The sequence below is a fragment of the Penicillium crustosum genome (genome assembly GCF_028827405.1).
Source record: "Penicillium crustosum strain IBT 35664 chromosome Unknown utg000001l_segment0_segment0, whole genome shotgun sequence".
In the NCBI taxonomy this organism is placed as follows: Eukaryota; Fungi; Ascomycota; class Eurotiomycetes; order Eurotiales; family Aspergillaceae; genus Penicillium; species Penicillium crustosum.
In genome coordinates, this window is record NW_026623122.1 from 8,647,584 (window position 1) to 8,673,431 (window position 25,848).

Sequence of the window (25,848 nt, forward strand, 5' to 3'; positions counted from 1 at the left end):
TATGCTTGTAACCCCAAGAACTCATATGATACATTCTTGCTTGCTCTGTTCAAGACACCCGTGAGTCATGATTGTGGTAACAGGTGACAAATATCCCAATGTGTATCATGGGATGGCCGCCGTTTTACTTGATCCGGCTGTATCACCCTTCCCCCCTTTGTCCAAGTTTGTTTTTTATTTTAGGTTATGAATATGATAACCTTTTTTTTTACTCAGTCAAGTAGTATTTCATGTTTTTTATTGTTATTATTATCTATGTATTGTACGAAAAGAGAAAAGAAAAAAAGAGGCTCGGGGGTTTACCGTTGCCACCCCTCCTTCAGCCAAAATCCACTCACACCCGATTTATACTCACACACACCCTTTTTCCTTTCTGATCCAGATGGTAGTAGCCAACTTAATATTAAAATAAAAATAAAATTCAATGTCCGATGTCGTAGGTGAATCTCATCGATTTCCACCGATCGACGGGCTGCATGACCGATGTTGTAATATATCAAATGAGAGATGCAGGACAGCGCCGCTTGAGTTCATAAAGTCTCCATCCCCTCGGTGTCTGTCTGCGAAACCTGCAAGTGCTTTTCCCTCTGAGTTGTCACTGCATACTTATGTTCTCGAACTTTTGATTTGCAAAGACGTTATACCTCGTGAGCTTCTAGTTCGACATACAGATCAAGGTACGTGTCAAGTCTCCTTTATATATTGTATATTCCCTATGTTCCTGCGTCTGTGATATATGCCTTATTTCCAGCCCCCACGTGTGAATGGGGCTCTGCTTATGATACGTTTTACATGTCTTGACCTGCATGGGTTATGTTGATATGTCTTGGGATGTATCCTTTTTGATCTTTTGCTAATGTCAACACAGGTCTATACCGAGATATACTTACTTATACCAATCTCATATACACATCTTCCTTTGGTAAGTCTCAAATTATTTCATCAGCCTCAAAACCAAGCCCAAACATGTTCTTTTCTTTTGTTCTTGGGAAGTAAGCGCTTGCGTCAACTCGTATTCCGATTGCAATCCGAGCGTGGGTATCAAACCCCGAGCCAACACCCAGGGGTCAAGGCGCAAGGACTCAAATCCAATCTGGCAAATATACCACTTCAGGTGAAGTATGAACTAGGTTGATCTATATATACAAGACCAACGTGCTCAAAACCAAAAAACCCCCCAGATCGCCACAGCTCACCGCCCTCCCACCGCTTGTTCCCCCACTCTTCTCCAGACTTTGTGTTTTGTATCAGCGAAAGGACAACTGGGATCAAACCATCCAGCATATCAACTGGGATCAACCAAGATCAAACTGGGATTGAGTGCCTGATTCGGGCTTGGTCTTTTCCCTGCTCGTTTCTAGTCTACTTTGTGGTCTATCTTCTTGATCCCTGATCTTCTTTCTTCTTTCATTTCTCGCATTTGCGCCGCTTTATTTCTTTATCGCTCTTTCATCGCTTACACAGTTCTCTAGCAATTTTCTGTCACTTGGCGCCTTGTGCCTTGCGATTGCGATTGTCCCAAGACTTGTTCGTGGTGATCTGCACAGTCCTCCCAGTCCCCCTCGATTGTCGACTCATCCCGGCTTTAAAGACCGAGGAAATTTCCCCGGCTTATTGGCACGTCTCACAATCTCCCCGGACTTCATTCCTCCAATACTCATTGTTTCAGAGGTAATTATTTGCATTCCTATTTCCTTTTTTTTTTCAGTCTGTTTTGCATTTTATTGGGTTGCCTGTTTTGCCTTGCGCACGGAGGCCACGACATCTCCAAATCGCCCACGGGCGGGGTCGAGTCTTAACTAACATCTTTTCCTTACACACAGATCGTGGCAATCTCACACCCAACGCCTCTTTCATCCATTCTCTCCAGTGTCGCCCCTCTCGGACCGTCTAACTTTGACAACTGTCGCGGAGAGTCGGTAGGATCGGCACTACGACTCCTCCTTTTAGCCCCTCGCCGATCTGCGCCCCATCCCACACCCCCCCCAGATTGTTTCACCGGGCTATGGCTGAAGCGAGTCTTTTCATCAAACACGAATCCGACGATTATACCCCTTTCATCATGTCACACTCCGGTTACTCGATGGGTAACCAATTCCCCGATGGGGTCGACCCATCCGACTTGACCATGCAGCAGCAGAATGGCTTCATGCCTTACTCCTATGGTTCGCAACAGAACATGTCATCCAGCTTCAACTTTGGAAACTCCGGAATCGACACAGACGAGTTGTTGGATCTCGAAATCAGCGGCCAGAACGGTCATCAGCGCGACAATGTGAACTACCTTCAGGACCAGTCTGCTGGTGGCATCGCGATGAGTCACCAAAGCCAAATGTCGCATATGTACTCCAACACTCCGGATAATGCTCCCATGGCCAGCCCGTTCGTCCAGAACAGCTTCAACTACGAGCAGTACCGCATGAACCAGCAAAATCCCCACATGCACAATGCCAGCTCTTTCGACCAGAACTACCTCGGCACCAAGCGCCAGAGCTTGCAAGGCATGGACCGTACTTCTTCTGATGGCCGCAGTCCTATGACTCCAAAGACCCCAGCATTGGGCTCCTTGACATTGGGTACTCCTGAGTCTGGCAGCTTCCCGTCCCAGCCTATCCGGACCGGACTGCAGGCTCGTCACCAGAAGTCCCTGTCCAACCAGTGGGACGGAACGCCCGGCAGTGCACAGTCGTACGTCGAGTCCTCTCCCATCTCATCTCCTCCTCACCAATCACACCACGCTGGCATCTCCGAGATACTCAAGTCTGGGAAGCACGCCTCGCTGCCCGCTAAGGTTGACGCTCATCTGCCTGGCGGCGGTGGAGATCTCGAATCCCAGGAAGCCAAGCGCCGGCGTCGCCGTGCCTCGCACAACCTGGTCGAACGCCGCCGACGTGACAACATCAATGAACGCATCCAGGATCTCTCCCACCTGGTTCCTCAGCACCGACTAGAAGACGATAAGGTCCGGAAGCAACTTGTGAACAGCAGCGCTCTTTCCATGGCCGGCGCAGGCGGAAGTGCCGCCACTTCTCTTCTCGCTGGAGGTAACGGCCGCCGCGCGACAGCGGGCAATATCACAATGGGTCTCCCCATCGAAGAAAAGGAGAAGGGTCCTAACAAGGGTGACATTCTCAACGGTGCTGTCAGCTGGACCCGCGATCTGATGTGGGCCCTGCATGTCAAATACCAACAAGAAGCGGAACTCGCCGAGCTGATCGGCAGCCTGGGCGGAACCTGGCCCTTCGAGCAAACCGAAGAAGAGAAGCGCATGCGCAGCGAGATCCTCGATGCATTGGAGAGGAATGACCCAACTTCCTTCAGTTATACCCGCGGCCCTGGTAGCGGTCTGCGCGTCCCCAAGCACACTAACATCGCCGGCGATGCCGTGCAGGGCGGTGACATGTCCGGCCTGACTCCTCCCAGCCTGAGTCCTTCGTTCCACAGCGGTACCAGTAGTGCCAACGGCGCTGGCCAGCCCCAGTACTGGAACAGTGCTGGTCATGCCGCTATGAGCTTCAAGGAGGAGGACGAGTACGGCATGGAGATGGGCTAGATGGCCCATTTCTGTCTTCTCTGATTTGGTCATTCGTGTTGACCTTTGCATACACGGCACGGCGTATTAATGCAGGGACCGATTAATCGGCGTACTAGGAGTGAAAGAGAATGGGCCCATGAATTCTTTTTTCTTTATCTTTGATGTTTCTTTCTTGCGTTGTCATTACTTCATGCATCCATGTTAGTACGATTTTAGTTCTTTTCATTTCTTTTCCACCTTGCTTTTGCGATTTTTTCTCTTGGGCTTGAGTGCTTATTTCGGTCTTACCCTGCTTTATTATTATTCCATATCGATACCCCGTCTATTTCCTTGATCTTTACTTCTTGACTTGAGCTACGTCACTGGCCCCATCTTCAGATAGCGGGCAGGGCATGGCTTTGATCAATTCTGTGCGTGTCTTTTCATCTATTTGTGTCCAGAGCCCATATTGAGTTTTGAAATTTGATTCTACTTCTCTTCAATCCATCATTTCATCATTTCACTACTCTTTTCTCCGATTCTATGTGTTGTGTCATTGTTGCAGAATAAACGTGATTGCACCTTCCCTAATACCCCATTTGCTTCTCTTGATACCGAGTATCTATGAATCAATCTATGGTTTCTGTAATCGTATAGCATATCGGCATTTCAGGTGCAAATAAATAGTAGTTGTAGAAAGACGATGGTAACAACAGAGAACGATCTTCCAATCTACTCGGCCATCATACCACACCGATGGTATATCTCTCTAACTATGAGTGTTAATCAGAATGAATGTATCTTCAGGGTTATGCGAAGAATATTGAGGTTGGCCAATCAAGTGACCTCGCACCCTATTACCTAGAATAGTCTAGTGCATTGATAGATGAGAGAGGCTGAGTTGTTGATGTGGATCACTTCGATCTGTCAGCATCACTTCGTTAACAACAGCCTTATGGATGATTTTTAGGCTTCTTTCACTTTCATCGTCTTTGATTCGCTGCTACGGGGTTTCTCCACTAACCCAACGATTGCCTACTTGGGAAACCTCTTCGTGCTAGCAACTGGCGACTATATCTTACTGGTCAATCTCAATGATCTACCATCGTGTTCCCTCAGCCCCAGATAAAGCTGTGCTAAGATCGCTAGCTAATTGGACAGTTCGTATTCTAAAAGAGTACTTTGATTTTTCTCAATTGGTAAAATCTGACAACTTTGTTGTCATTTAAAAAGGGGGTGGTGACCAGGGAGTGATACTTTAATTCTTTCCATGTAATTGAAACAATAATCACTTTGCATAATACCCTCACAATGTCCACGACAGACGACCCTTCAAACCCCTACTACACATACTACAAACCCTCCATTCCTGCAGCCATTGCCGTTGCCATCCTGTTCTGTGTCGTCAGCCTAGTCCAAATATGGAGGATAATAAGGACGCGCCAATGGTTTGGAATTGTGATCCTTGTTGCAGCAGCATGTATGACCTCCATGTTCCTCACCAACAACAAAGTGCGATGGCATTTCAAGCTAATCTCACTACGCTCTTATAGTCGAGGTCGTTGGCCTGCTCGCGCGCGCTGATTCAAGCAAGCATCTCCAGAAGAAGTCACCATACGAAATTCAAACCATCCTAATCCTCCTCGCACCTATCCTATTCGCCGCTTCAGTCTACATGTTTCTCGGTCGTCTCATCCGCAAATCAGGACATCCAGAGTTATCTTTCATCCGCATAAACTGGGTCACTCCAATCTTCGTTACGGGCGATATCTTTTGCTTTTTCGTTCAAGCCGTCGGCGTCGTTATCCTACTCCGTGCCGAGTCTCGATCGAACCTCAACTTGGCCAAAGCGATAATTCTCGCTGGTCTCGGACTGCAAGTTTTCTTCTTTGCTATCTTTGCTTTGGTTGCCGTTCTTTTCCACATCCGATTGAGTTCCCGCCATGGAGGGAAACTCGTTCACCAGGGTGTGAATGTGAATATCAGGCTGTGGAATTTATATCTCTGCAGTGTGCTTATCACTGTTCGAAATATTTATCGGTTGGTAGAATATGCGACGGGTACAGATGCCTATCTCTCGAGGCACGAATGGCCAGCTTATGCCTTGGATATTGGACTGATGTTTATCATCATGGTTATCTCCAACTTCTGGTATTTCCGCAAGACGAAGGATGTTTATGACCCCCCCCTGCTTTCAGTACGAGTTCAGAATATCCTCTGGCTGAGCAACGGCTTCTCGAGCCGGAGTTGGCTCACGGACAATCCCGTCACTTTGGATATCACCGACCTCCTGGATATTCCAATATTTGACGGCGCTACCATTGGGATAGTTTGAGGATACCCTTAGGTTGATGGGAATTTGATCTGCTCGTTTTGTAATTTAAGATTGCAAGAACAGTCGACTGCGTATGGAGCCTCATCATGTCTTTTGGTGGCCTTTAGATGTTCTTTTAGCAGTCTACTTGTATATTATTTTAAGTTCTCTTTTTAGAAGTCTTTTTTGGTTTATACGAAGTCGGTAAAAAAAAAGCATACTCTATGCAAGATGCTTTTCTACGTGCAACCTTTTGGTTTTTATTTGATAATCAGCTTCTTTTTCATGTGTGTAGCCAAGGGGTATAGAAGAGATGCATATTTGGATGGATAATGACTTTACCATAGTTAATTTAATTTAGTTTTAGTGAGATATATTTAGATGTTGGGACGCGGTGTGATACGCTTATACTCAACTATAATAACCATATTCCAACTTAAAATGCCCAAAGCCACTTAAAACACAGGTTTGTGTCATTTCCCTTGATTTTTTGCTGCTCACACGACCTACCGTCACCATTTTGGAAGATCAAGGAAAAACTATTAAAAGGTGCTACTCCGCCCACTGGTTCCATGGTTGAGAGTCTAGTAGACTTTATCAACCCCGCCTTCTACTTCTACTTCTACTTTCCTCTCTTCTTATCCCAACATCTACCTACTCCGTAGGTAATTATAAACATTCCTTTACCAACATCAAACAATGCCAGCCGAAACCGATGTCCACACTACTCATGTTCCAACTCACCCCTTTCACCTGGACCAAAACGCCCAAATCCCCGACTTTAGCCTAGTAGGCAAGGTAATCCTAGTCTCGGGCGCCGGTCGAGGTCTAGGCCTAGCTCTAGCAGAGGCTCTGTTAGAAGCGGGGGCGAAAGTGTACGCTCTAGACTACCTGAAAGAGCCGGTACGTGCCACCATTGTGATACAACCTCATCACCTAGAAAGGAATATCCCCCGATAACTCATAACCAATTCCGATGAAAGGCATCAGAGTTCATAGAAGTGCAGCAATATGCCAAGGCATGGCGCGCCGAGCTGCAGTACCGCTGTGTCGATGTGCGTGACACAGACATGCTCAATACTGTCGTCGAGGATATCGCCAATTACGAGCGTCGTATCGATGGTCTAATCGCGGCTGCTGCTATTCAGCAGGAGACGTCCGCTCTGGAGTACTCGGCTAAAGATGCTAACGCCTTGCTTGAGGTTAATGTCACGGGTGTGTTCATGACTGCCCAGGCTGTAGCGAGGCAGATGATTCGTTTTGGGAATGGGGGTAGTATCGCTATCGTCGCTAGCATGAGCGGTACTGTTGTTAACAGGGTACGTCTTTTCCTTTCTCCTTTTTTTTACCTAGTTTTCCTATGGAGATTTCATGCTGCCGTGTGCCCTTCCCTATAAAATCATTCGTACCCTAGTAATCGGCTCAGCGCTTGATTCCCAGCAGTCCTATGATATCCCCACCCACGCTAACAGACCTAAACAGGGTTTAATCTGTCCCGTCTACAACGCAAGCAAAGCAGCCGTCATCCAACTAGCTCGCAACCTCGCTGCCGAATGGGGCCAGTACAACATTCGCGTCAATACCCTATCCCCGGGGTACATCCTCACCTCGATGTTGGAGATGCTGTTCATCGAGTATCCTGAGCGTCGCGAGCAATTTGGTAAAGAGAATATGCTAGGCCGTCTATCCCGTCCTAGGGAATACCGTGGTGCGGCTGTCTTCTTGCTTTCTGATGCTAGTAGTTTCATGACTGGCAGTGACCTCCGTATAGACGGTGGTCATGCTGCGTGGTGAACCACTAAATTACTTCTGTTGTAATAAGGTAATGGTAGGTTACTCGAGCAGTTTGTTATAACCTCTCTTTGGGAATGAGGGCTTTTTGGTTATGTTGGTTACGTTGGTCACTCTCTTTGGCAGTTCTGGCCTTTTGGCTCTTTGGTTTACTTTGAAGCTATGGTGTATGCTAGCTTTATAGCAGTGAGTACCTCTATATATGCGTATGTAGCGCTTGGTTTCCTCAATGATTCACCTCGTATATAGTTCCATTTGGATCAGGTTCAAAGGTTGAGCTCAGTAAAGTGTAGTATGAAATAGGCACGAGGAGTTGGTCACACAACGGGGGCTGCATCATGTATGGGCGTCTAATGGGGCAACCGATACATAACGCTCTCATTAGTTTATGTTACCAGGCAGTAATTTAGATCCACTCCCATTTTCCATGTATGAAGAGATTATAACATTTTACTATTTATTCTCTACATCCTTTGTGAAAGATTTTAACTCTGTTAATACATGCTGCGTAGTGTATTATACTTTAGTATGTTTATTATTCAACATTGTAAAGTCAAACGTTATATATAGAAAAGTGTCTTATATAGAATATGTTTTTTTTACCACGTTTGTGCATGTCTAAAAAGAGTATCTGAAAATAGCATCTGAAAAGGGCATCCAAAAGACTAACAGAAGACATGACTAGACCGCATAGGCCGCCCACTATTATTGTGTATATAGAAGTACAAGAGAAGTTGAAATTACTGTATATGCTTCAAGAAGGCAGTGATAAAACCTTGGAATACACGGTCAGATAGTATCCAATGAGAGAGTTATGTACCGGTGGTCCCGTTAGTCGCCCGTGGCCATAGCACTTTTCAGGTGTTAAAAGTCATCTTAAGCATGGCTGTTTCCGCGATCGTGCAGCACTGTGCAATATCACTCTATGACAACCCCAAGGATAAAGCTTTGATTGAAAGTAAAGGACCTGCAAGAAGAAGATGAGATGAATGGCATATCGACATGCTTATTGCATGCCAGAATGCCCCGCACCGACGTGGCTCCAATCATTCAGCTGAATTCTCCTCATACAACCTCTTCTCTTCTTTCGACAAATTTCATTTGGCGTTGAATACCGTCTGAGTCGGGAGAGCTCGCTCTCAATTCATTTTCGAGCCTTGGTTGAATGAAAAACGCAAACTAGAAACGATTACCCTGATAGTCTTTGACAACTGCTTCTCCAGCCTAGCAAGTTTCAATGCAAAGTCCATGAACGCGTCAGTCCCTTCTCAGTCAACTCTAGAGATGGCCTCCAAAGCTCTAACTCATACCGACTACACCGTCGGATGGGTTTGCGCACTGCCAAAGGAATTCATTGCCGCTGTGGCGATGCTTGATGAAAGACACGACGACATCCCCAGGCAGCCTAATGATCACAACGCTTATACTCTCGGTCGTATAGGCTTGCACAATGTTGTCGTGGCATGTTTGCCAAAAGGTGAAATTGGCACCAACAATGCAGCAACGGTCGCAACTCGGATGACCTCTACTTTCCCATCAATCAAATTTGGCCTCATGGTCGGGATCGGCGGTGGAGTGCCAAAGTCTGTCAGGCTGGGTGATGTGGTTGTCAGCACCCCTGAAGGCAAGTTTGGCGGAGTAGTACAGTGGGACTTTGGAAAAGCCCAACAAGGTGGCACTTTTGAGCGCACGGGATCATTGAATCGTCCCCCTGCGGAACTACTCGCTGCCCTGACAAAGGTCGAGAGAGAGCATGAAATGATAGGTTCTAGGATACCACAGTACCTTAAAGATCTGGAGACAAACTGGCCCAGGCTTGCACTGAAGTACACCCGGTCTGCGTCTTTGAAAGATGTTCTCTTCAGAGCAGATTGCGAACACGTTGAAACGCCCAACACCGAGGAGAACCAGGAGGAGTACGATGAGGATGAGGACGAGGAGGAGGATGAAGAAGAAATCCCCTGCATTCACTGTGATCAGACCAAAATTGTCCGCAGAAAACCCCGTGACATGCGCGTCCATTACGGGCTGATTGCATCTGGCAACCGAGTGGTAAAAGATGCTCAGTTTCGGGACGAGATCAACAAAAACCTTGGCGGCAAAGTTCTCTGCTTTGAAATGGAGGCAGCAGGGCTAATGAATGACTTCCCATGCCTTGTGATCCGAGGTATCTGTGACTATGCAGATGCGCATAAGAACAAAAAATGGCAGGAACATGCAGCGGCCGTTGCTGCAGCATTTTCAAAGGAGCTTCTCATGTTTGTTCCAGCACAGGAGGTGGAGCAGATGCCTGCGATAAAGCGTGAGACACCCTTGATCCGATAAATTGTTCTTTTGGTCTTTCTTTGCCACCAATAACTTGATGTCTGATTGATAGAGTAGTTGTTACAATACAAAGAGCGCGTTTAATTCATTGTGCTAACAAGTTTTTATTCTGTTAGAGATCAAAGAACAACTTGAAGGGGTGTCCAATGCTGTCGACGAGATCCGCACCCACCAACGAGACCACCAACGAGATCAAGAATATCAGGTGATTCTTGACTGGCTCACGCCTGTAAATTATGCTACTCAACAAAATTACTTCATGACCCAAAAGCAAGAAGGTACCAATGAGTGGCTGTTAAAATCAATGGAGTTTCAGAACTGGCTAGAACACACCAACCAGACCTTGTTTTGTCCAGGTATACCAGGAGCGGGTAAAACGATTGCCACAGCTACGGTGATCCATCACCTCCACGCCAAATTTCAAAATGACTCTTCTGTTGGCATCGCATATCTCTATTGCACGTTCAAACAGCAGCAGGAACAAGGGCCAGTTCATCTGATGACAAATATTTTGAAGCAATTAGCTATGGGACAACCGACTTTACCGCCGGCTCTTAAGGACCTCTACTACCGACACAAAGGTCGTCAAGCCCGTCCCTCGCTCAGCGAGATCAGTTCTACGCTTCATGAGGTTGCAGCTACCTACTCAAAGACATTCATCATAATCGATGCCCTAGATGAATGCCAAATTGTTCAGAATGATCTTGATGTGTTTATTCGAGAGATATTCGGTTTTCAAGCAGTTGTCAAAGCAAATATTCTCGCAACATCTCGTTTCATTCAGTATATTGAGTCGAAATTCCAGAAGGCTACCAGAATTGAGATCCGCGCCGATGAAACAGACGTGGAAAGGTATCTTCAGGGCAAGCTGCAAGATTGCCAATTTTTGAGTTCACAAAATGCTTCACTCCGTGAAAGGATTAAACATGCGATTGCCAAGGCAGTTGATGGAATGTATGTACTGATTTTGTAACAGCAAATATCGGCCCAAACATACTTACTTTAGCTAGGTTTCTTCTCGCGCGGCTTTATGTTGATTCTCTAGCCTGCAAGACAACACCAAAGGCCATTAAGGAGACACTCCAAGAGTTGGAGGCTTTGTCTCAGACCAGAGATGAGAGTACAAGGGCAAGAGCATTGGATAATGCTTATGAGCAAGCTATGGAGCGAATTCAAGGCCAGGTGCCAGAACATCGAAAACTCGCTACGCAGGTTTTGTCATGGATTTGCTGTGCTAGGAGACGGCTGAAATTGGCTGAACTTCAACAAGCCCTTGGCATTGAAGAAAACACATCCGCGTTTGACGAGGATGCGATTCCAAATCTTGGGCTCATAGTCTCTACATGCACTGGCTTGGTGGTTGTTGACAGGGAGAGTGACGTCGTGCGCTTAGTTCATCACACGACACAAGAATACTTTCAGCGAACTTGGAAAAGATGGTTTCCCAATGCCCAGATTGAAATTACGAAGGCCTGTGTCACCTACCTGTCATTTGAAGCTTTCAAGACAGGGAGGACCGCAAATAAGTTGGAGGGTAGAGTACCTTCGCGTGCTTTCTGGGCTTATGCAGCAGTCAATTGGGGACACCACGCAGTACACTCGCTCGATGGGGAAATATTGGCATTAACACTGCTTGAGGACCATGCCTTAGTTTCTGCTTGTAGTAAGGCCATTTACATGGTAGATTTCAGGCTAGGCCGCAGGCGAGAGTATATCCCAGGTCTGCATCTTGCAGCATATTTTGGGCTCTCAGAATCTGCATCTATTCTGCTCGACAGGGGTGCTGACGTTAACTCATATACTATCAATCACCGGACCCCACTCTGGTTCGCAGTCATGTACGACCATGCGTCAGTGGTAAAAGTACTGCTTGATAACGACGCCGATATTGAATGTACAGATCGACATGTGAAGACCCCGCTCCATATCGCGGCTGAAAAAGGGCATGGGGAGGTGGTGAGGGTGCTCCTTGAGTATAATGCCAGAGTTGAATCCTCAGATCTATATTTGAATACTCCACTCTTCCTCGCAGCCATGCACGGGCATGAAGAAGTAGCGAGGATGCTGCTTGATAATGATGCCAAAGTTGAATCGCCCGGCCGCATTAGGAGCACCCCACTCCCTCATTCAGTTCCAAAAGGGCAGGAGGTAGTGGTGACTATTCTGCTTCACAGTGATGCCAATGATGAATCTCCAGATGATCGTGGCAAGACCCCACTCCACATTGCAGCTGAAAAAGGGCATGAGGCAGTAGTGGGGCTGCTACTTGATAATGGTGCCAACGTTGAATCTTTGGACTATATTGGCATGACCCCACTCCACCACGCAGTTATAGGCGGGCATGATGCAGTAGTGAGGCTGCTACTTGATAATGGTGCCAACATTGAGTCTGCAAGCCAAGGTAGTCAGACCGCACTATCGCTCGCCATGCACCACGGAAATCAGAAAGTGATCAATCTGCTGTTAAAGAAGAAGGACTGATTTAGTCGAGTTTGAAAATATCCTGCAAACATTGAATGTACGTGGTTTGGTATAGAGGGAAATGGATATTTGCAGTATTCAGAGTAGCAGACATTGGGCATTTATAGTCCTTCCCAATCAAGTCAACGTAACTTCAGCTATGTGCACTATCTTTCATAGAGTGTTTAGCTTGTATATAACTGACTCGCAAGAGATGTCTACAGGCGACTAAGTATGCCACCGATTCATGACTTCCATTGGATATTACCTCACCGCGTTTTTCATCACTAAAGGAATACAAAACAAGATCAGAATTGTGATCGGCCAATTATACCGCCTTATTATGTTCTTTTTAGAGGTCTTTTGAGCTATATTTTTAATTGTGACTTAAGATATATACGAGGCGGTAAAAAAAAGCAAGGAAGCCATACTCCTAGTTCGCCAGCCCTTATAAAACGGCCGCACCCCTGTTGGGAAATTCGCATCCGCGGCCTAAAAATCCGGTACATACAGGTACATACGTAGACTGTTGTAGCCGTGCTACGTAGATTTATTAAAAATGGAAATGACGAGTGGTCAATATGAAATTAACTCTTTCATGTGTCCTCTTAAGATCTTGGTATTGAGAAGACCTAGTTGTCCATCATCCCTCGTAACTATACCCAGATACTAAAAATATACTGGATTAGGGAGTATCTACCCTTTTATATGGCAATACCATATAAAAGCACATGAAAGAGCGTCAGGCAATACAAATAACCGGAAGACTCCGGGTAGATTGGCGGCCCGACCCATGACTTAAGATCCAATCCCGGATGTTTAACCTGCGTAGCTTTTAAAAATTGTGACTAAGTAAAAACCAGTTGACCAGGGATTATCTAGGCAGAAGAATTCCAATACTAATCACGAGGTTGTAACTCGTGGCCTTCGAACCTACCTGGGCAGTGCTACATATGCATGGACTTCGTTTTCTCTGATACGCTATTCTTCCATTCCCTCCCATCAAAGATGATGGCACCGGTGATACACCTGGACACACTTCTACGCTCGTTCACAACTTTGAACACCCGCTCACTACAGACTGTGCCTTTCCTAACTTTCGTCATCTTCGTTATCATTTATATCCTTCTTGCCCCGACCATCGTAACCTTGGTGTTCATATTGTGCGGCCTAGTATCTACCACAGACGAGTCGCAAAAGACTTGTCCAACGTGCGACGGCAGTGGCGTTGTAGATGTTCCGAAAGATAAATCAACACAGACTGAAGTTCATTGAATTGGAATTCAAATTGTCTATTCTCAGGTCAAGGATAATTTAACAAAAATCCCCTACGACTAGGAGGTTGAGAGTTTATGCGATTATGCGATGTATTCGGGGATAGCTATCGGCTATATCGGGTTATATCTCGGGGTGAGGGTTCCTTGTGTCTGCGGTAGTCTATAATCGATCTAGGCCCTCGGCGCCCTCGGGGATATTTAGGCCTAGGGTTGCCACGGCATTACCGGGTGGATCCCTGGGTATCAAGGCATAGTTGTTCAATCGGTGGAGTCAATTGCGAATATGGGGTACGGAGTAGGTGATGTACGACTCGGATAAAGTTGATCTGACGTGAGAGGGAACTGTAGTAGAACTATAGCTATTCTACAGCCGGATACTGGATTAATTATAGATTGAGAATTCAATAGAGGTTGGGAATTGTGGCAATGATGATATTGAGCTTACGACAACTCTGTGACGTATCCAATGCGGGGAACGAAAAAGAGTAAAGGATATGCGGAGCAGAATTGAGATTGAATATTCACTCAACATTCAGAACAAATTTCGTGAGATGCAGATTGTATGAAAAATATGAAACAAAAAATGCCGAGCCTCTATCTCTTTACAGTCAAATCGTGAAATCATATCTAAGTAAATAATGGTAGGTAAAATATGAGTAAATGTCCAGAAATGGGAGTACTATAGCACACAGGGTTGGATATTGAGACGAACCGCCACAAATATGAAAAGAACTGTAGAAAGGAAAATATGTCCGAAGGAATAACCAGAATGGAGAATAATTCCGACCGAGATCAGGTCGAGATCGCATGGGGTTCAGTCGAAGAGGTCGAAGAGTATTGTTGGTTGGAAGCCTGTCCATTGCCCAACTTCTGCTTGTGTCCATTCTGGAATGCTTGGTCACTACTGAGACGACGCTCCCCAGCATGGCCAGCATCAGCATCTCTGCAAGATGAGACAGCACGATCCTCGGTCGCAACGGGTGCAACCGCACCCTTCTCGTGCCAGTTAACACCCTCCACCTTGAGCTGCTTACGCGCCTTACGGCCACGACAGCAAGCCGCGCAGCAAGAGCCGATCTGAATAATGAAAGCGATCAAACTGAATGCTGAAGCGATCCACATAAATACCAGCATCTGGGTGCCGACATGAGCCTTGATGTTAATGCTCGGGTCGGCGTTTGAGAAAACATTGGCGAAGATAACGAACATGACCGTCGCGACAGCCGACCCGACAACAGTCACCAGCGCGGTGAAAAATGTCAGAATCAACATGGGCAGGGCGCGCAGCCAGAAAAAGGTGCGTCGACGGTGGGGTGGATTACCCGCGGGCGGGTGGCCATCGCTGTAGCCTGCTGCCCAAGCTTTGATGTTCCGTGGGTGTCGTGAGGATACAGCGAGCGGGGCGACGAAGATCAGGACGAAATTGAGGACTGCTGCAGCGAGGAGCAGTCCAAACATCCAGTGGGAGGCGGTGCGGGCTAGTTTCAACGGGCTTTCGATATCGGCTGGGAGGGCGACTGGGGGTGGGGGATGTTAATATTTGCATTCCAGGGGGGTCCTTGCATGCGGGGATATATGTGCAACGTACTTGTAGCACCTGCCAACAGCTCGTTCAGGATGATCTCAACTGGATTGAAGGCATAAAGAGTCTTCGGCTTGGAGCAGTGGGTGATTCCCTGTCCATTGTATCCTTCGCAAAAGTTCCATAGGCCGACCTGGTAGAAATCATGCAACCCGATGGTTTGGGCGATGGAGTTGATCAGGACAGCATTTGGAATGGAGACGGGGATGATATTGGAAAGGTCGAGGTAGAGGAAGTAGGTACTGCGTAGGACTGGTTTATTAGAGGTGTTGCCAATGACAACCAGTACTAAAAAGATCCAAGCGATCAAATATAACAGCGACCGTAATAGGCGATGCCAGTGAACGGTGGATTTTTGCTGGCGACCGACTGGGCCAGTGGACTTGAAAAAGGGAAGCTTTCGCTTGCCATTGTCCGTCCCATTCATGATCGAACAATATGAAAAAGGGGAAAAGCAGAGAAAAGTCCAGGTCCGAAAGGAAAAAAGAGAAGACAGGAATTAGGGTTCCTAAGGCCGATAATGACGTTAGGCCATCAAATCTCCCGATTACCTTTTTAGCTCTTCAGGCGAATACGAGAGATGTTTTTAGCTTTGGAGTTTAGTTTGTGGATTTAGTGGATTTATTGGATTCATTGTGCTCCATTGGCATCCAAATTTAAGAAATTTCATCAGATCGTCCGCGTTTCTTATGCGATCGTCAGTGGCTGAACGCTAGTGGCGTGGCCCCTGGCCTACGTTGACGATCATTTCGGCTTATCGTAGTACAGTACGAAGTAAAAGGGCATGGAGGGGATTGAAATGCAAGGAAATGAGATTCTCATGGCCAATGAGTAGATCAGATATAATAAAATATCATCATCCTTCGTATTAATAGTGACTACAGAGTATTGTGAGACATGAAGGAGTAAGCCTAACTAAATATGTAACAGGCAGCAATCGGCATTCGAGCCCAGAGGGCCGGAGATCTCTGCCCACTTCCCACTTCGCCCCCTAATGTTGTCCCAAATATAAAAAAGAGATAAAAATATATTATTGGCCCATCACTTTGGTCCCTTCGTGGTCAACGTCATTGGAAAAGAAAATCTCCACATGCCATACGATTAGGTAAGTTGAAGTATTTCCCGAGATCATCTTCTCCTCCTATTTTGGGAGAACATAGTTATCCCCCATATCACACACAACTATGAGGTGGCCTACTATTCTTGTCGGCTTCCTCGCCGTTGCCGTGGCCCAGGATACAACTACCGAATCCTCCTCCACGGAGTCGGGAAAGACCACCACCGATGGAACCACGGTTGTGTCAGTCACAACTCCCGTGGCCCTTCCCTCAGGTACCTACCAAGACCTGAGTACAACAATCACACTGAGTGATGGGGATAAGTCGATCATCGCATCGACTACTCAGCACAATGGCACAATGACCGCCTCCAACCAGACGGCAGTCACCACGACTTCCGACTCCTTGACTTTACTGGTGGGCGGCGGAGGAACAACAGTGATCGGGAACAATAGTATGAACGCGACTGCGACGGCGACGGGCACGGCTACCAGTACTCCTGTCGTCAATACCCGTCCTTGCAACAACTACCCCGAGTTCTGTGCGAGGAAGTACTCCAACATTACCATGGTCGCAGCGCACAACAGCCCGTTCGTGCGCAAGAACAACATCGCCGCTAACCAGGTGTTGGATGTGACGACACAATTGAATGATGGAATTCGCACGCGTAAGTGGAGTCCGAGTCACGGTATATCAACTATTTAAAAGCCAGCCCTTATTAATCTATGGATTAGTGCAATTCCAGACCCACTACGAGAATGGCACAATGTACCTGTGTCACACAACCTGTGAATTGCTCAACGTCGGCACCCTCGAAAACTACCTAACCGATGTCAACACGTGGATGCGGAAGAACCCCTACGACGTGGTGACCTTCATCATCGGTAACTACGACTATGTCTCTCCCGCTAACTTCACCACCCCGATCTACAACTCCGGTCTGAAGGACCTGATCTACACCCCGACCAAGGTGCCGATGGCTCTGGATGACTGGCCTACGCTCTCAGATATGATCCTCAGGCAGAAGCGCGCAGTTTTCTTCATGGACTACCAGGCCAACCAGACCGCGTACCCATGGTTGATGGATGAGTTCTCGCAGGTGTGGGAGACTCCATTCTCTCCTACCGATCCTACCTTCCCCTGCACGCAGCAACGCCCACCCGGTCTGTCTGTGGCATCTGCCAAGAACCGCATGTACATGGCCAACCACAATCTCAACTTGCAGTTGAACCTTGGTTCTCTGAGCATGTTGATTCCTAATACCGCTCAGCTTTCCGAGACCAATGCCGTGAACGGCAGTGGTAGTCTGGGCGCGATGGCTGAGAACTGTACTGGTAAGTTTAAGAAGTATTTAATTCTTATTTTTATTGCTCTTCTAACTCCTAACAGAAACCTGGGGGCGTCCTCCCAACATGCTTCTGGTCGATTACTATAACTATGGTGATTTCAACGGCTCGGTTTTCGAGGTCGCTGCTGAGATGAACAATGTCACTTATGACCGTAAATGCTGTGGCAAGACCTCTGGCGCCCTGCGCGAGGTTTCTGTCGCTGGTATGTCGACGGTGCTTCTAGTGGCAGTGGGAGTGCAGATGGTGATGTCTGTGTTCTAATTTCCACGATATCTATGACTATTTTGGGTGCATGACCAGATCGGTCGTCGGCGCTAGGTTTCTTTTTTTCTTTCTTTTTTTTCTGGCCATACATATTACATTGTACTGGATATGATTTTGATATAGTACTTACATATGTACAATGTTGTAGTTATTTGATCTATACATAGCAGCATAGTCAGTACATAGACATGCTCTTCACTAGAACTCGAACTTGAACTCGAACAAATGAAAATAAAATAATTCCAAATAAAATTTCAACTCCTTTTCAAACTAATAACGTAAATACCACACCCAATATCCTATCCACCTCCCATCACAACCTTCCTACACCCCATATCCACGACATCACATGACCTCCCCACCGCACCGCAAACCAACTCCACCATACCTTCAAACCAAAACCACCCCCTCACCACCTCCACCACCTCAAACCTCAGCTGCCCAACCGCCAAAATGGTCGACATCGTCCCCCTCAGCAGCTACCCCTCGTACATCGACCTCCTCCCCTCAATCCAAACCTGCAACATAACAAACCTCCCCGAGAACTACTTCCTAAAATACTACCTGTACCACGCCCTGACCTGGCCGCAGCTAAGCTTCGTGGCCGTTGTCCGTCCGCGCGCAGGATACAAGTCCAGCTCGACAGGCCCCGGAATCGCAGGCAATGTCTCAGGGGAGTATCCCAAGGTCGTCGGATATGTTCTCGCGAAGATGGAGGAGGAGCCGACAGATGGGAAGCAGCATGGTCATATTACCAGTTTGAGTGTTATGCGCACGCATAGACGGTTGGGAATTGCCGAGAGACTTATGCGGATGAGTCGTGAGTGATATTCTTTTTTTTTTTCCCTTGATTTTGGATTTGCATTTCAAATTCGCAGACATTTACGCGATTTACGGTATGGATGCTAATTTTCTATGATTTCAAAGAACGCGCAATGGCCGAATCCCACCGCGCGCACTTCGTCTCTCTCCACGTGCGCATGTCGAACGTTGCTGCGCTGCGTTTGTACCGCGATACGCTCGGCTTCGAGGTTGAGAAGGTTGAGGATGGATACTACGCTGATGGTGAGGATGCGTACGCTATGCGGTTGAACCTTCAGAACATGTGGCTTGATTGGAAGGCCATTGAGAAGAAGGATGCGGACAATAATAAGGAGAAGAATGGGGACGAGGAAGGGAATGAGGATGAGGGTGAGGAGGTCGGGGAGCTTGGGAAGAAGGATGCTGAAAAGATGATTCGGGTTAAGGTTGGGAGGGGACTTGGAGTTGGTGATTTGGTTGAGAAGAACGAGTCCAAGGCTTAGAGGGAGATATGGATGTCAATGTGAATATAGATGCAAAATGGGGATGAATGTTCTTTGTATGTATAGAGAGATCTCTTTTTTGCAAAAAAAAAAAGTTTCATTTCAATATATTTGGGATGTGTGTAGATGGAGATGCGAATTGTAAGTTTTTCGTGAATATACTATGTAACTATCAATGTGAATCGTACCTTCGTTGACTTCGCTATGGTCGAGATTTGAACTATATATACACCGAGGAGAAGCAAAATCATGTTTGCCCGTCCTCCCAAGGAAATACTGAACTCCAGGCTGAAAAGAGAACTAGAAAAAAAAAAGAAAAAAAAAAAAAATCCACAATACTCAGCTTTTCCAGATCATTTACTTCCTGCATCATCCTCTTTCGACTGTTGCTTCCTCGACTTGCGCGACAACAGCATGTCCTTTAGCCGACTCGACGTATCAGCCGGCTTCCCTTGCTTCACAGAGGCGGATGTGCCCCCTGTAAGTATGGAGTCCTGCGTACTCCGCCGTGAGACAGAAGGGGAAGGCGGATTGGAAGCAAATCCAAAGCCGACATTCGAGCCATTCGGTGTAGAAACCGGACTAGGCTGTGTTTGTGTGCTGACCGGACGTGCAGGCAAAGGCGGGTTAGGCTGCCGGGAATCTTCCAGTCGCAACGTCCCAAGCTGTTGGTCTAGCGGCTGGTCATGCACGTGTTTGGCCTTATCGCCGTCATTGGCGCGAGCCTGGCGGACCTGGCGGCGTCGAGCGCGTCGACGTTCGCGCTGCTCGTCTCGTGCTCGACGCAGTGTGTCCCGGAACGCTTTCTTAGTGGCGCGCATTTCGTCTTTCATGGCACGTCTGTCAACTGAGTTGCGTTGCTGCTGCTGGGGTGAGTCCCAGCGACCCCAGTCGGCGTCGCCAGATTGTTGACTGCTTTGTTGGTTTTGGTTGAAACCGGCTCGCCAGTTATTTTTACCGGAGAACTTGGCTTCTCGACGGGACTCTTGCAGAACAGAGAGTTGCCGACGGAGATCGACGGCGGCATTGTATAATACCCGATCATGACGATCGTCTAGAAGTTCCAACTGAGTGCGCACTGTTGCAAGGTCTGTAACGTCTAGGTCTGATGTTGTCGAGATGGAGTCAATTGAGCTGAAGGAGGACTCGGATGATACCGAGCTCACTGATGCTCGTCTGGTGCGTTCCACCGTAGGAGGCTCTATCAGAAGCTGTTCTGTTGGGGACTTAGGTTTGTTGCTATCGCCCTGGTTGATTGACTCGGGCCGACCCGTCGTATTAGGACTTGTCACGGGGCTGGGCCTTTGAGTGGGTGTCATTGGGGTGCTGGCTGTGGGACGTGGCGAGTTATCCCAGGCCGGCCGGGGGTAGTAGCCACCACCGTATTGAGATCCAGCCATTGGTGCTTTCCGGCCATGAAGCCTTGCCTGTTCTTCGATCCAGCGGCCATGTGCAAGGGCCTGCTCCTCGACCTGCCGTCCATAATGCTGTGCCTGTGCACTGATTTGGTCTCCGTATTGTATTGCCTGTTCGCTAAAACGCTCTCCATATTTCTGCGCTTGTGATGCGATTTGTGAAATCCACCCAAGGGATCCACTCTTCTGAGTGCCGTTATTGGGATACTGCGGTTGTGGCTGCGGATAGTTCCAGTTGCTCCATTGCCATGTGCCTTGTGGAGGATGAGGGTAGTATTGAGGTGGCTGGTTAGGAGATATGGGGGGAGGGTATGGAGGAACGCCATATACACCGTATGGAGATGGGGGCACATGTACTTGGGGATTGTGGAACATAGGTGGCACCGACCAGGGGTTCGGGGAAGGAGCGTGCTGCCCAGGGACAGGCGACGGCGCATTTGAATTTCGAATTGGCTGGCCTTCTATTGAACCCGTTGCCGCTGGATAGCATCGGGGACATAAAGCGGACGAAGGCGCAGAATCAGGTTCGCCCACGTAGACAAAGACAATCTGAGTAGCGCGGAGCTCAAAAAAACATTCGTTCCATTCGGTGACGACGGCGGCGATTCGAGCCTTCCGTTGCTCATCGGTCTCCTGTGGGCGATCCTTGCGGTCTCGTCTGATTTCCGCTCGTAATTGGCGTGGGAGATGTTGAGAGGAAGCAGCGAGTCCCAATTGCGGCGGAAATAGATACTTTAGGAAGGTATCCCAATCCTGCTGGGTAATCTCATCTAAGCGCGAGGCCCAACACCGCGGTCGTCTTGGGAAATCCTTGGCTTGGCTCCGGGGGTAGATTGTCATATGATGCTGTAGTAAACCCCGGCTCTCGTCTAGGTCCGACGGAAGCCGCTCCTCAAAGTACGCAGCGGCGGATCTGAAATGTGTCGGCACGACTGTCGGCGGCGTTGGAACACAAGAACTACTGGCATCTTGCGGCGGAGAGACACTCACCCCGGAAGGGATTGGAGTCTGAGAAGAGTTGTTATTCCGGCTATTCGTTGGTGCGAGTAATGGGTCGACGGCCGAGTACGGGGGTGGTGGAGCCTCCTCTTGGTCCATATTGAGAAGGCGGTTACGGTCGGCCGGGGAAGAGCAAAAGGGCAGCAGGAATGTAGTGGCCTAGAAAGGGCTACAGATCTTCTGTCAGATCTAAATCCCCATGCTGTGATAAGATAACGAGGCCCTGAGGGGCGGTGGAAGGCAGCAGGATTGCTATCAATAGGGACTGTCAGCGTACAAGTATTGGCATATCATTTTTGAGAGACGTTAAGTCCTACCTTTAGACCGGATGAGTGACTCGCAATGACAAATGTATGCTGAGACCCTAATGAAGAAGGACAGACGACGAAGAAGGTGGAGGAGTGAACAAAGTTGACATCGGGATTGGCGGAGACGATAAGACGGATAAGACGGATAAGCCATATCGATTAGGTCTGTGTGTGTATGTATCTATGGGCATACGCAAACCTCCAATGTTGGGATACATATGTTTCTAAGAAATGAACTCATGTTAGAGGATCAAATACTACAGTGATCTTCTTGCCTATCTATACACCCATTTTAATATCGAGAAGCTAGGGTGTCGGTGATCCTCTTAAATTGGACACGTAGATGAGATTGAAGAAATATATATTTCACGAGAATATGCAAGGTCATTTTTATCAAATAGTTCAATTCCAATTTTAATATGTAAAAGGCACCCCTTAGTTTCTTGCATACAAACCTATAATAATAACACTTAATTATAGATTAAAATATTATAGATAATTGGTCTCAATGCTTTGAGTCCCTACGGAATTCTAGGAGGGGAGAAGGAGAGTACTGTCACTGTATTGATTGATTAATTGGAGAAAGGAAGAAGGCGAAGGAAACAGGAGCAAATCAGGTACTTGGCACTCCTGGCCACAGTCTTTGATCCCAACAACATTACAGTACTAGGGCCATGTCAGTTGTATTGGTATATTCACCTGCCATTAGACATGGTTAAACCAGCTAGAATTTAAAGAGCACCAAACGCCCTTCATCCTTGGACCCCAAAGTGGCTGCATTTAAATGACACCATCCATTGCCATCCTCGATATACTCCGTATGTACTCCAATATTTCGTACCATAACTAATATCCTTCAGAACTCTACTTGATAGATCACCCCAGCCTTTCATTCCCCACCCCTAAGACATCTAAAACTGGGTCTATACATGTATCGTTAGTGACTGAGTTCTTACACCGACCTTTGGCCCGTCTTAACTGGTTTTATAGTTCCCATGGCTTCTGTCCCAATTAACCTTTTTGGCCTGGTCTGTTCAGGTTGCATGTTGTGAGTTTTTGCCCCATTCGGATCTGCAATAGCGCGTCCATGGGTGAAGCTTTGCATCATAACCTCGAGAACATAATTAGGCTGACTTAGTGTCCCCTGGGGTTACTAGACAAGTATTTTTTTAGGGCCTACGGATAGAAGGCCTATCAATGAGATACTTGAGAGGATAGAGGATGAACATGATATATTCAATTGTACATACAACGCTAGAATATAATCTAGGGAATACATGGGGTGTGTATCCTTGAGATTTGCCACTGAATGCCTATTGACGCTAAGAACGCATGCAATATGTGGTGGGGTGGATATCCCTTGATGACCTGTGGCTCTGTGTCGTTGCTCTTGTAAGCAATGTGCATTAGAGAAATACTTTCATACCACCTGCCCCGACAAATTGTGAGGATATTAGGTGAGTAATATATGTATAGTACTCCTGCTGTCTGCATACTGGCTGCGTATACCTTAGCTTACCTCGTGCTTACCCGCAAACCCTAAACGATGGTGATTGAATTTTTATTGAACACACCAGCTTCGTTAAGCTCTTATATTCTAATACCATGTTTGGTAAAACTGATAAATTGTAATTTTTTCTGTTAGGAAATTCGCAAGTGCAAGGTTGACCCGCATCGACATTTAATCTGAATTCCTTCACGGTAATCTCGTCGGGTGTTTGTGGAGATTCATCTCATGTAGTAGATCCTCACCACATATATGCTATATTCTATCCCTTGACTGGTGCTCTCAGAAGTGCCCCCAACGTGCATTTATATTCGCTATATTTCGCGACCGACGATGGTTTCGAAGATCGAGCAACATTGCATTATACCAAGACTAAGATTGCTTCGTCCCAATATAACTGGTGACTTCAAATTGTACTAAATCATACTGCATGCTAGGTGAGTAGTTCATGTTACTACTTTCATTGCGGTCAAGGTACGTATAACGTTAATACCGGTTGGTTTATTCTTGGATTAAGCATACGCAATGCCTTTAGATGTATTTTGCTAAGTTGTTTCTTACGCAAAGCTACTTATAAGCGGAGATATATTCTAGCTACTATCCTCGACTTCGTAGAATCTCTACTGTCTCCTCCTTTGGCCCATCTTTTCTTCCGGCATACCTTCGTTTGCGTGTTTCTCGAACTGCAGGAAAAATATTGTTGCTGGCAGCTTGGAAGGTTCTGATTCATTATTTCATCCCAAGTCAATATATGGCTTCAAATTACACTGGATGGTATGTAAAAGATACTGACTCATTGTTTTACTCCAAGTCAATAGCCTCAATATAGTGGACGGCGTCTAAAATTGCCGAACGATTCTTTCATCTCCAGTTGATGACTTCAGATTGTATTAGATTATACTAGATGCTAGGTAAATAGTTCACATTAGTACTTTTATTGCGGTCAAGGTACGCATAATGTTGATATCGGTTGGTTGATTCTTAGAGTAGGTATACGTAATGAATTTAGGCATCTTCTGGCAAACTTAGTTCTTACGTGTGTTTACTTATACGCGAGGCTACTTTTTAGCTACTATCCCCGCCTTTGTAGAATCATTATCGGCTTTTATCGTCTCCTCCCTTCTCCTCTCTTTCATTTCTACACACCTCAATTTTTCTATTTCTCAAACTGAAGGCAAAGTATTGCTGCTAGCATTTCGAAAGGTTCTGATTCATTCAAAAGGCCACCTAGTGGTCTCAACTGTGGTAAGAAACCTGTTATCGTCTGATCTTCGGCTGTCCACTGAAACACAACAAGAGACGCCCGCACTACCGATACACGCCCCCGAGGCGTAGTTGAATATTTTATTCGATTCATCGGCACGGTAAGCCATCCAGCCTTCATTCTGGGAATTTTGAAAAAATTCATGAGCTAACGTGGTGGGTTTCCGTATAGTTCCAGCCCAGGTATCTCTCACTTTGCAACAACAGGAACCCAGTCGAAAAGAGGTTGTTACAACGACACGACAACATGTCTGCGGAGCACACTCGCGATTGGTCGACCCCTTTTGTCGAATGAGAGACTGACTAGCCCAATTGACCAGGCATTTGAGCTGCCGTCAATTCCCTGGTTCATCCTGTACCAGTTTGGCTGTGTTCTGGAACATCCTTCCGACTATCTGACCTGGCGCAATCACATCTACCAGATCCTTAAAGTACACAAACTCCATCGGCTCATCGATTCTGGTATTCCCCGCCCTTACAAGGACTCGCCCGATGCTAGAAAATGGCAAGAGTTGTCGATTGAGGTCCGCAAGTGGATCTCGTGGAACTTGCATCCAATCCTTGTGCGCATGATTGTGAGAGAGACTCCTCGAGCTGAACTGGCTGACGAGTTCATGTTGGGGGCCGACATGATCCTTCGGCAGCTTGCCCGCAGTCCCGAGCAGCAGTCCGCTGATGTCTCTCATATTCTGTTCAATCTCATTCGTTGCGACCGAAGTGATTATTCTTGTGCCCGGCAGTTCGTTCACCGTGTTATGGAATATTACACACATACCTTGAATATTAGAATGGGAATTCCGCCATTTGTTCCTCTGTTGCTTTTGTTGGACGGAATTAAGAGTGACATCGGAGAAGCGTTTGTCAATGAGAGATACGATCAGCTGGAGTGTATGAACAGCGATCTCCAGAATGTCACCAAGGAGTACTTTGAAAGCGTTTACTTCGATGTCTTGGAGCATCTTGACTCGATAGGCCAGACCGCTGAGGAGGCTTTCCCTCCATTGACTGACTATGATGACGATGTGTGATGAAGATGATGGAAATCTGAGGCCGACACAAGAGCAGGAGAAAGACATGCCTAACCTTTGTCGCCGGGTGACCACTAGCCTTACAAAGGA

General features: G+C 47.0%; 10 protein-coding genes across 10 annotated transcripts; 8 read left to right on the forward strand and 2 right to left on the reverse strand.

Moving 5' to 3' along the window:
* Positions 1–424: 424 nt before the first annotated feature.
* N7487_003204 (uncharacterized protein) lies at positions 425–1,894 on the forward strand (the record flags this gene model as incomplete). The annotated part of the gene is made up of 5 exons (XM_056870951.1): positions 425–677; positions 869–922; positions 1,182–1,372; positions 1,465–1,671; positions 1,871–1,894. The coding sequence occupies 5 exons, from the start codon at positions 425–427 to the stop codon at positions 1,892–1,894; spliced, it is 729 nt and encodes a 242-aa protein (XP_056735735.1).
* Positions 1,895–2,005: 111 nt separating this feature from the next.
* Positions 2,006–3,553, forward strand: N7487_003205 (basic helix-loop-helix domain-containing protein; the record flags this gene model as incomplete). Its single annotated transcript, XM_056870952.1, has 1 exon — positions 2,006–3,553. One exon carries the CDS (start codon positions 2,006–2,008, stop codon positions 3,551–3,553), a length of 1,548 nt encoding a protein of 515 aa, XP_056735736.1.
* Positions 3,554–4,825: 1,272 nt separating this feature from the next.
* On the forward strand, positions 4,826–5,849 carry N7487_003206 (RTA1 domain-containing protein; the record flags this gene model as incomplete). Its single annotated transcript, XM_056870953.1, has 2 exons — positions 4,826–4,994; positions 5,068–5,849. 2 exons carry the CDS (start codon positions 4,826–4,828, stop codon positions 5,847–5,849), a joined length of 951 nt encoding a protein of 316 aa, XP_056735737.1.
* Positions 5,850–6,527: 678 nt separating this feature from the next.
* Positions 6,528–7,622, forward strand: N7487_003207 (uncharacterized protein; the record flags this gene model as incomplete). The annotated part of the gene is made up of 3 exons (XM_056870954.1): positions 6,528–6,731; positions 6,812–7,147; positions 7,311–7,622. 3 exons carry the CDS (start codon positions 6,528–6,530, stop codon positions 7,620–7,622), a joined length of 852 nt encoding a protein of 283 aa, XP_056735738.1.
* A 1,281-nt stretch (positions 7,623–8,903) lies between these two features.
* N7487_003208 (uncharacterized protein) lies at positions 8,904–12,425 on the forward strand (the record flags this gene model as incomplete). Its single annotated transcript, XM_056870955.1, has 3 exons — positions 8,904–9,921; positions 10,061–10,898; positions 10,955–12,425. 3 exons carry the CDS (start codon positions 8,904–8,906, stop codon positions 12,423–12,425), a joined length of 3,327 nt encoding a protein of 1,108 aa, XP_056735739.1.
* Positions 12,426–14,473: 2,048 nt separating this feature from the next.
* Positions 14,474–15,690, reverse strand: N7487_003209 (SUR7/PalI family protein; the record flags this gene model as incomplete). The annotated part of the gene is made up of 2 exons (XM_056870956.1): positions 14,474–15,198; positions 15,270–15,690. 2 exons carry the CDS (start codon positions 15,688–15,690, stop codon positions 14,474–14,476), a joined length of 1,146 nt encoding a protein of 381 aa, XP_056735740.1.
* Positions 15,691–16,447: 757 nt separating this feature from the next.
* On the forward strand, positions 16,448–17,931 carry N7487_003210 (uncharacterized protein; the record flags this gene model as incomplete). Its single annotated transcript, XM_056870957.1, has 3 exons — positions 16,448–16,988; positions 17,056–17,655; positions 17,711–17,931. The coding sequence occupies 3 exons, from the start codon at positions 16,448–16,450 to the stop codon at positions 17,929–17,931; spliced, it is 1,362 nt and encodes a 453-aa protein (XP_056735741.1).
* Positions 17,932–18,387: 456 nt separating this feature from the next.
* N7487_003211 (peptide alpha-N-acetyltransferase complex A subunit ARD1) lies at positions 18,388–19,238 on the forward strand (the record flags this gene model as incomplete). Its single annotated transcript, XM_056870958.1, has 2 exons — positions 18,388–18,754; positions 18,862–19,238. The coding sequence occupies 2 exons, from the start codon at positions 18,388–18,390 to the stop codon at positions 19,236–19,238; spliced, it is 744 nt and encodes a 247-aa protein (XP_056735742.1).
* Positions 19,239–19,591: 353 nt separating this feature from the next.
* Positions 19,592–21,751, reverse strand: N7487_003212 (uncharacterized protein; the record flags this gene model as incomplete). Its single annotated transcript, XM_056870959.1, has 1 exon — positions 19,592–21,751. The coding sequence occupies one exon, from the start codon at positions 21,749–21,751 to the stop codon at positions 19,592–19,594; it is 2,160 nt and encodes a 719-aa protein (XP_056735743.1).
* A 3,226-nt stretch (positions 21,752–24,977) lies between these two features.
* Positions 24,978–25,758, forward strand: N7487_003213 (uncharacterized protein; the record flags this gene model as incomplete). The annotated part of the gene is made up of 2 exons (XM_056870960.1): positions 24,978–25,016; positions 25,051–25,758. 2 exons carry the CDS (start codon positions 24,978–24,980, stop codon positions 25,756–25,758), a joined length of 747 nt encoding a protein of 248 aa, XP_056735744.1.
* Positions 25,759–25,848: the final 90 nt, after the last annotated feature.